Genomic DNA, 9,967 nt, shown 5'->3' with positions numbered 1-9,967 from the left:
GGCCAGATTGGTTGCCAAGGGATTTAAGCAGGAGAAGGGCATTGACTTTGATGAGATCTTTTCCCCTGTAGTCAAGATGACTACTTTGAGAGCAGTGTTAGCTCTTGTTGCTCATGAGGACATGGATTTATGTCAAATGGATGTGAAGACTGCATTTCTTCACGGAGATCTCCATGATGAGATCTATATGAGTCAGCCAGAGGGATATGCTGTTAAAGGGAAAGAGCAGCTTGTGTGTAAGCTCAAGAGGAGCTTGTATGGACTCAAGCAGGCGCCAAGAGAATGGTACAAAAAGTTTGATGCCTTCATGCAGTCCCAAGGGTATCATAGGTGTGAGACCGATCATTGCTTGTACACCAAACGGGCAAAGGATGGCAGTTTGATGCTACTCATTCTATATGTGGATGACATGCTGATTGCCAGTAAATCTCAACAGGAGATTAGTGCTTTGAAGAAACAACTACATTAAGTCTTTTGACATGAAAGACTTGGGTGATGCAAACCATATTCTTGGCATGCGGATTATTCGTGACAGGTCCAAGGGACTTTTGTTTCTGTCACAGAAGGAGTACATTGACAAAGTACTGCAGAGGTTTAAAATGGAGGGGGGAAAGTCTATTAGTACCCCGTTGCCTCTACATTTAAAACTCAGCAGTAAGGACAGCCCCACATCAGATGATGATAAGGCTGAAATGGCCAAGGTTCCGTATGCATCTGCAGTTGGTTCTTTGATGTATGCCATGGTTGCCACTCGTCCGGATATTGCTTTTGCGGTGGGAGTCATCAGCAGGTATATGGCAAATCCAAGCAAGCGGCACTGGGAAGCAGTGAAAGGTGTCTTGAGGTATCTCAAGGGTACCAAAGACTTGTGCATATGCTATGGTAGGCAGGATGCATTGGTGCATGGTTTTACAGATTCAGACTATGCAGGGAATGCAGATAACCGGAAGTTTACTACCGGTTATATTTTCACATTTGCAGGAGGTGCTATATCATGGGTGTCTCGGTTGCAGAAATGCGTTGCACTGTCAACCACTGAAGCTGAATATGTTGCAGCCACTGAGGCTTGCGAGGAAGCAATATGGCTTACTCGGCTGGTGGGAGATTTGGGCATTACAGGAGATATGCCAGTTTTGCATTGTGATAGTCAGAGTGCTATCATGTTGGCAAAGAATCCGGTCTTTCATCAAAAGACCAAGCACATAGATGTGAAATACCATTTCATCAGGGAGGTACTGGAAGACAAGCGACTTGAGCTTATGAAGGTGCATACTGATGATAATCCTGCAGATTTGCTCACTAAGAGCTTGTCTATAGAGCGGTTTGCACATTGCCGCCACATCATGGGATTAGGATGAGACCATTCTTATTTTATGGTCTTGTATACAGTAACTGTATATTGCTGTAATTTTTATTCTTTTCTCCCCTTTAGGCACATTGGCCTTTAGGTGGGAGGTTGTTGGGGTAAAGGCACATTGCCACCCTTTTGTTAAAGATATGACACCTATGACTGTCTTAAGACAGTCATAGGGTGAAAGCCTAATCCTAATAAAACCTATGAGTTTGACAGTCATAGGGTGAAAGCCTAATCCTAATAAAACCTATGAGTTTGTGGTGTGGCTCAACACTTCACACCCACACTTTTGTGTCTCCCCCTCTCTCTCTCTGTCTTCGTTGTTCCACTCCCCCTTTCATTCCCTCTCATCATGGACCACCACATCACGGTCACAGCTTGCTTCTGTCTGTGTACATCATTTCTCTCAGCAATTTGATCATGCAAATCTTCCCTCACAGCAGGTTTTGTCTGTAAGAAATTTACTTTTTACTTTTACAACATGTTTCTCCTATTGTCTCCACTACTCAAGCTTTGGAATTGGAAGAACCTTTTACTGAAAGGGAATTGTCAGATGCAATCAAATCCTGTGGTAGATGGAAATATCCAGGATGGGATGGTCTTACAGTTTGGTTTTTTTTAGAATATTGGCCCCTTTTGAAGCATACCTTGCTGCATATGGTGAATTTTGCTTGGCAAAATCAGAAAATGCCAGACACATGGAAGAGAGGTCTTGTTAAACTCCTTCCAAAAAAGCAAATCTATGAATCTTTGGCTGATTGGAGACCTATCATGCTTATGCCAATCATTTACAAAATTACTACCAAAATGATTAAAAGGCTATTTGCATGATGGGTTATATCCTACGCAATATGGTTTTGTTCCTCGTAGGCATATCACAGACAACATTGCTAATGCCTATATTAGAATAGAATATGCCAAATATATGCAGCAGGATGTTTTGCTATTGCAAGTTGATACTGCCAAAGCTTTTGATACTGTTCAGTGGGACTTTATTTCACAAACAATGCAAGCCTTGGGATTTGGCACAAAAATGCAGGAAGTTATCAATTGGCTATATCAAGATAGTAAAGCTGCCTGCATACTTTCAAGGGATATTTCTACAACCTCGACTCTTGGTTTCTGTTCGGCAAAGCTGTCCCCTCAGTGCATCAAAGTGATGGAGAAAGCGGCTGCGCCTCCTTTGGCATTATAAAGTCCCTCTTCGACAACAGTTTTTCCTCTAGAGAGTCCTACTTGGCATTTTTCCATCTGGGCAGTTACTCGCGCATAAACATATTGCCCCGACTGATTGCCACAGATGTCTACATTCTGCTGAATCTGTGCCTCACATTTTTTGGCACTGTACACATACTTGTGATTTCTTTGCTCTCATTCGTCAGGAGCTTCGAGCAAGATTTCCTACTATTACTTTTAACAGGTTCTTCTGGTTATTTGGTTTTCATCCCGCTAGACAGGGTTTTGATTTATTTTTTGTTTGGGTGCACTACTGGGCACTTTGTGTAAGAAATCCTAGATTTAATATATTTAGAAATGTGCTAAGGAACAGAAAAGAGACTGAGATAGCAGAGAACAAGCAATAATTGCATTGCTTGAATATCTGTAGGGTGGATGTGTTGTGTCATCCATACAATTGGGCCTCTCTTATATAGAGAGTGAAGAGTCACACATGAAAAGGTGTGTACTCCAAAGGGTATGTGCATGAAGAGGTGTGTACCCCTTGTGAAGGGTGTGACCCTTGATGAGAGGGTACATTACAATAGGAATGTCTCTTCATTAGAATGTCTCTTGTGAAGGGTTATGCCTCATTAGGAAGTGTCCCGTCGAAAGGTCATACCCTTCCACAAGTGTCCATTCATTAAACCATCCATAAGTCTAGAAAGAGAAAGGAATACGTCACAGATCGTGACACTTTGGACTCTATGGATGGACAGAAATCATAGAGTCTTTGGTGATCCTACTTTTCCATCTTTCGTTTTTTTCAAACGATCTCTGCGGCAATCGTTTCATGATTGCTTTCAGACTCATTTGATTGATCATGATGTATATATGGCTTATACTGAAATTTTCAGTTGAGTAGTAGTTACTCCGCTTTCGGAGTAACTATGAATGTAATTATTTCACAGCAATAAAATATTCCTTCTCACAAAAAAAAAAGAGTGAGTTTAACCATGTTGGAAACATAGAACTCGCCCATGTTTACTTTCCATGAAATACTAACCAAGGTGGATGATGGCCAACAGCTCACTTCAGTTCTGCCGTGCTGATAAGTAATTGATATAGCTATTCGCCTGTATAAAGTGCGATTACATCTTTCATCACTGATTTTACCCCATCGACACATACATATTTAGCGGTTAAGCACTAGCGACATCCACATTGGATGTTTCCATCTGGGTAGAAGCATATGGCATGTATCCATACTCTTTTAGTTGTGCAGATAACCAAGTCAGTTTCGCATAGATAGAATCATTTAGTGGATGGCTTTTGTCACCCACTATAAAACTATCCACCTTGTTGTCAACCTCAATAAGGGCCTTTGCAGGCTTTTTCCACACTTCTACATAGTTTCTGAGATCTTCTACTTGCTCTACTGATTGCAGCATGCCAGCATGTGCATACATCTTTGACAGGAGCACATAAAAAGAAGCATCGCAGTCATCAATCTCTAGAATTTGATCAAAGCACCTTCTTCCCAGCTCCAAATTGGTGTGTGTTCGGCTATGGCTCAGCAAGGATGTCCAGCCTACAATGCTCGGTGGCAGAGGCATAGTTAAAAGAAAGTCCTCTGCCTCATTCAAGCGTCCCAAACGACCAAGGAGGTCAACCATACAGTTGTAATGCTCATTAACGGGGACAATGCCATGGTCTTGTATCATTGACCTGAACAAAGCACACCCTTTATGCACAAGCCCCATATGACTGCAAGCAGAAAGAAGGCAAACATACGTTACGGGGTCTAGCTTCAGACCTTCCCCTTGTAGCTCCTCAAAACATTGCAGGGCCAGCTGATGATCACCCATCTGGGCACAGCCACAAATCATTGCATTCCATGTCACCACATCTCGGTTCAGTGCACATTTGAACAACTTATATGCATCATGGATGCTCCCACATTTGCAATACATGTCGATGAGAGTGCTGTTCACGTGCGCATGCATCTCAAAACCCTTCGCAATTAGGCTGGAATGAAATAGCCTGCCCTGATCCAGGGCAAGCATACTGGAACAACCTTTCAGAACAGAACCATATGTAATCTGGTTTGGCTCCATACCCTCCTGCTGCATTTGCTGGAAATATTGAAGAGCTGGTTCGCTATGCCCACAATGGGCATACCCTGCAATAATAGCATTCCATGTCACCACAGTTCGCATTGGCAATGTGTCAAACACAATCTGTGCATCCTCCAAGCTCCCAAACTTCGCATACATATCAATAAGGGTGCTCCCAACATGCACATCCAGCTCACAATCAATCTCCACAATGTGAGCATGCACTAATTTGGCCTGATCTAGGGCTGCTAGGCTGGAATATGCTTTCAAGAGAAAGACACATGTTACCTTGTTAGGCTCAATTCCTTCCCACTGCATCTGATGGAAAAGTGTGACAGCATCTATACAGAGGCCCTGCTGTGTATAACCTGCAATCATGGCAGTCCATGTCACCACATCTCGCCGAGGTAATTTGTCAAACATAATGCGTGCATTTGTTAAATTGCCACATTTGGCATACATGTCGATGAGGCTACTTCCAACAAAAGCATCTGATTCAAATCCAGTTTCAATGACTCTTTTATGCATCAGCATGCCATGCTCTAGTGATGAGATGCTGGAACATGCTTTCATGATGCTGACAAATGTGATATTGTCGGGTTCAATCCCCTGCTGGTGCATCTGCTCAAATAGTCGGAGGGCCTCCAAACAATTTCCTTGCTGGGCATATCCTGCAATCATTGCATTCCATGCCTCTATACCTCGCTTTGGCAGTTTGTCAAACAGCCTTCGGGCAAGGTCGATTACAGCATTCCCAACACATAACGGACGCACATAATCAGTTTCTATAAGCTGGTACATTTGGGCCTGGTTTTCGTCATCTATACTTCGCATGTTGGAAATAGCTTTCAAAATGCAAAGCAACGTGACCTGGTCTGGCTCAATACCCTTCTCCTGCATTTGCTGGAATAGTTGTAAAGCATCCTTGCAGCAACCATGCTCAACATATCCAATGATCATTGCATTCCATGTCGCACTGGTTGGTTCTGTTCCCTCCTGTTGCATTTCCTGCAAAAGTCTGTGAGCCTCATGAACATGGCCATGTCGTGCACATCCTGCTATTAAGGCATTCCAAGTCATGCTATTTGGCTTAATTCCTTCCTGTTGCATCTGCTGGAAAAGACCAAAAGCCTGCTCACAATACCCATGCAGCATATGTCCAGATATCATAGCATTCCAACTCACCAAATCACGCTGTGGCCATCTGTCGAATATGCTGCATGCATCCACGACACTCCCACATTTGGCATACATACCAACTAGGGCATTCCCAACAAATACAGCACTCTCAAAGCCACTTCCCATGATGTCAGTGTGAATTAATCTGCCTTCTTGCAAAGAATAGCTGCTAGCACAGGCCTTAACGGCTGTCACAAAAACATGCCCATCTGGTCTGTCACCACACTGTTTCATTTGATGGTACAACCTAATAGCTTGCTCCTCTTGTCCAAGTTTGGCATGCGCAGAAATAATTGCGCTCCATGTGAAGACGCTTGGTTTAGGAATTTTGGAAAATACTTGGTTGGCTTCCAACAGACTCCCACAGGAAGCAAACATACGGATCAAATGACTACCTAAAAAGGTCTCAAAACCCACCCCGCTTCTCAAAATTAGCTGGTGGAGTTTCTTGCCTGCTGCCAGGTCCACCTTGGAGATGCATCCCTTCACGAGACTATAAAAGATTTTTTGGGGAACAAAAAATCCTTGTTTCTCCAAATGATCCAACGCTTCAAGTGCCTTATCAAGCTGTCCCTCTTCACAGAGTTTTTCCAAACCTCTTAAAGAACTATAACTGCTTGCTGGCCTTTTTGGACAACAATGGAATATCAAAGCCATAAACTAAGAGCCCACTATTTAAATCTACTCATTAATTGAGTAATACGAATAGCTCCCCCCACTGTCCTGAGCCTTTCTTTACATAGCCTGCAGCTTATGCGAGTAGTTGCCACATGCTTCCAATAACGGCACCTAATCAAAACACCAAAACTGGTTGATAAAGCAACATCTAACACAACCCTTGCGTAGACCTCCATGGCTCAAACCAGGGACTTCCAGCAGTGTTGTTCACCTTTGCTTTAGAGTGCCTAGCTGTGGCTTCACAGAAGGATGGTTACGTCATCTGTTACTCCAGCCACCTCTCTCATCGTGTACAAGATTCAAAAATCTCAGATACATCTGTCATCAGGACTCACTCACCAGAGCAAATTCTGGAATAACAGCATTGTTTCCACCCTGATTACTACAGACAACGGTCTGCCTGGAGGCATGTGTAGGCGTTCGTACAACTGAGTGCACAAATGTAGCCATAAATTGGCAGAAATCGCAATGTGCGCAAGCACCAGGGACAAACAGAATGCCTGTAATCGATGCACGTTCCATCCAAATGTTGGGCTGGCGACGGCAAGCGACAGAACGGAAGGTCGACAACGGAATAGCGGCTCTCCAATGGATGGTACACCGGCAGAGCTGTTGATATCGCCCAGTATTACCAATCCCATGGCCAAAATCCACACTCTTAGAGAGGTCGCCCATGGCTGTTTACGCCTGTGATGGTTTTGACGCGGGCTGCCGTTCCAACCAGTCCTACGTGGCTCGTCCTACGTGGGCCACCTCGCTTCAGTATCTTGAAGACATCGGCACGGTTCACACCATGCACCCGAACATGGAGAAAACTTGGAGGAGTCCTACTTGGACCAATTGCTGAGACGGGCCCGGACGTTCAGGGTCCTCAGTCGAATGGTGAAGATGAGGCCCATCAGTCCTACTGTCGTGCTGTTTTGGCTCTACCGGCAACTAAAGCCGCCCAAGCCCACCCATGGTGCATTGAATGCATCTGAACCATGGGTTGGACGTGGGCGGGCAATTCTCTCATTCCTTCTCTACGGCTCATCGAACTTGATTGTATATAGACCTTTCCAAGCTTTTTTTGGACTTAGCTAGCTTATAGAGTGACTCTTCTAATTTATGTCGCTCCAAGTCCAATGCATTTCGATCCAAGTCCAATGCTTTGGCTTTATCATGAAGATCCTAGTTCTTCCTTTGAAGATCGTGCATAGAGTTATGCATGGCAACAATGGTGCTATTTCCTGAATGTGCTAACATCTTTACTTGGGCTCTACACATCTCGCTTGCTTGCCTTGCTTCCCACTCCCTCCCCCTCTTCTTCTCTTCCATTTCCCCTCTCCCTTTCCCCTTCTTCTCATGAGGATTCACATTGTCACAACTCCGAAAGCCCTTTGCGTGACACTCATGGCCCTTACATGCTTGCATTGCTCCCACAAGGAGTAGCATGAAGTGGAGACCCCACTGGCATTCCTTCTAGATCCCCACGATACATGAGTCACGCTAGAGACTACACAAGCAAGTACAAATATATGTTCTAAGTACTGCTCTACCATACAGAATCTGATGTCAGCTTTGAAGAATCTCGAGCTTAGAGGGCATAAAACCAATGACAATGCCATACATGTTTGTTAAGGGGTGCCCCTCCACCTTGCTACTGTATAGCTAAGGCATGAGGAACTCGAGCACGTGGCCATCTATTTCAAAACTTAATTAAAAGCATTGCACATTGAAATATTGTCCTGCTGTAATATCTAAATATTGTCTTGCACATCACAATCAAAAATTATGAGTACATGAAAGCAACTCCAAACCAAGCACTAATCAAAGCCCAAACAAAACGGATTAGTAATAGTGGTCATTTGCAAAGGGTCCTATGAAACTTGCTTATTAGTTGAGATAAAGAGTGCTGACTTTTTAGTCAAGGATTAGTGTAGTATAAGCCAATTTTAGGGGATTAATGTAGAGGTTAGTGTTTTATTATGCTTGTTTTAGGGTTTAGGTTAAATGTCAGGTAGGTCCTAAAAAATATTGTCTTTTTGTCAATAGCCACTTCCTTTCTCCGTCATGAATGGCATCAATTTCTTATAGCCAGCTTCTTTCTCCTTCAAGAAGGGATTCGATTTGTTGTGGCAGACACTTGTCTTTCTTCAAGTTTTCATTCGATTCTCTACAGGTTGTTTATGAGAGTTGCGAATATACATCGTCATTATGCAAGTCAAGAGGCTCCTTGTTTGGATGTTTATGGAAGTTGCAAAATGTGTGCTGCATGTGCCGCCATTAAGTAGGTCCAAGCTTTACTTTTTTTTTAACATGTAAATGTAGGATTATAGTTCGATATATGATTCCCCTGATTCGTTCTTGGATTGTAGATGAATGGGAAAGTCCAAAGAGTGGAAGAAGAAGCTATAACCTTTGGGTTGCAGTACAGATATCGATTAAAGCATGTCATTTCTACATGATATTAAGGCTTCAAGCTGTGATCCAACTTGTATAGTCATTTCCTCCATTTCATGCAGTATTTTGTGATGCTAGCCTTTGTGGCTAAGTGATAGGAAACTTTTGTACACAGACGCAACAAGCCCCATAGGGATGTGCATCTTGTTAAGGAGTAAATTGCACCATCTACATAGGGCATTAAGGGAAACCCTAACCCTAACACTAATTGTAAGTATTCATGTATATGTTCAATACAACATAGTGTACATGTAGCTATATCGTGCGCTCTCTCTCTCTCTCTCTCTCTCTCTCTCTCTCACACACACACACACACATGCATGCACGCATGCACACACGCATGCACACACATTTGCTATTATGGTATTGGAGCCAAGTGTGCTCCCACGCCCTTCATGAGTGTCAAGCCCTTCTTCCGTGAGGCATCTTCCACTAAGAGAGTTTTCCATTTGAGAGTGTACAAGCCCTTACTATGGTCAAGGCAAAAGTCCTTTCTCTGTGAAGGCATAAGCCCTCCCTCATGAGGCATCTTCATTTCTACTCTAGCTCTTTGTGTAGAGCTCTTTCTCCTCTCCAATTTGCTTCAAAAAGCTTGTCATTTTGAGCTATAGAGAGAGAGATATGGTCATTTGTTAGGTGAGATTTTCTGTGTGACTGCTCTCAATAAAGTTAGCATCTTCTATACGAAGTTTTGATTGTCTCTGGTCACGTGAAGATAAAGTTGCATTCAATTATATCTAAGGTCAACAAGTTCAAGGTCTTTTGTGGATCTCATTTGTAAAAGCATGCTGCTTAGGGAGATTAAAATTCTAGATACCCTCTTATCAACTATTGCATGTTATAAAATGATGATTTGGGCTTTGTTTAAGTCATTCTTCCTTATGTACCATTCAAATCATATGAGTGACATCTTTTTTCATACATTTTACTCGATGTGAAATGGCCGACTATGAAGGTCGTCTTTCTCTTTGCTCGTCTACTCTTTTACACCAATTTACAATTGGTGTTTGCTTGTGAAAGTCTCATCCGTTTCATTCCCATT

At 43.1% G+C, this 9,967-nt stretch overlaps 1 protein-coding gene across 1 annotated transcript; it reads right to left on the bottom strand.

Annotated features, from left to right (window-relative positions):
- Nucleotides 1-3,552: 3,552 nt before the first annotated feature.
- LOC147898361 (pentatricopeptide repeat-containing protein At2g33680-like) lies at nt 3,553-7,139 on the bottom strand. Its single transcript, XM_087379750.1, has one exon. The coding sequence runs from the start codon at nt 6,460-6,462 to the stop codon at nt 3,712-3,714; it is 2,751 nt and encodes a 916-aa protein (XP_087235876.1). The 5' UTR covers nt 6,463-7,139; the 3' UTR covers nt 3,553-3,711.
- Nucleotides 7,140-9,967: the final 2,828 nt, after the last annotated feature.

This window comes from Dipteris shenzhenensis, chromosome 9 (genome assembly GCF_047967505.1).
Source record: "Dipteris shenzhenensis isolate YYH24624 ecotype China chromosome 9, Dip_SZ_1.0, whole genome shotgun sequence".
NCBI lineage: Eukaryota > Viridiplantae > Streptophyta > Polypodiopsida > Gleicheniales > Dipteridaceae > Dipteris > Dipteris shenzhenensis.
Note: the sequence above shows the minus strand (reverse complement) of the source record. Positions and strands in the feature narration are given on the sequence as shown.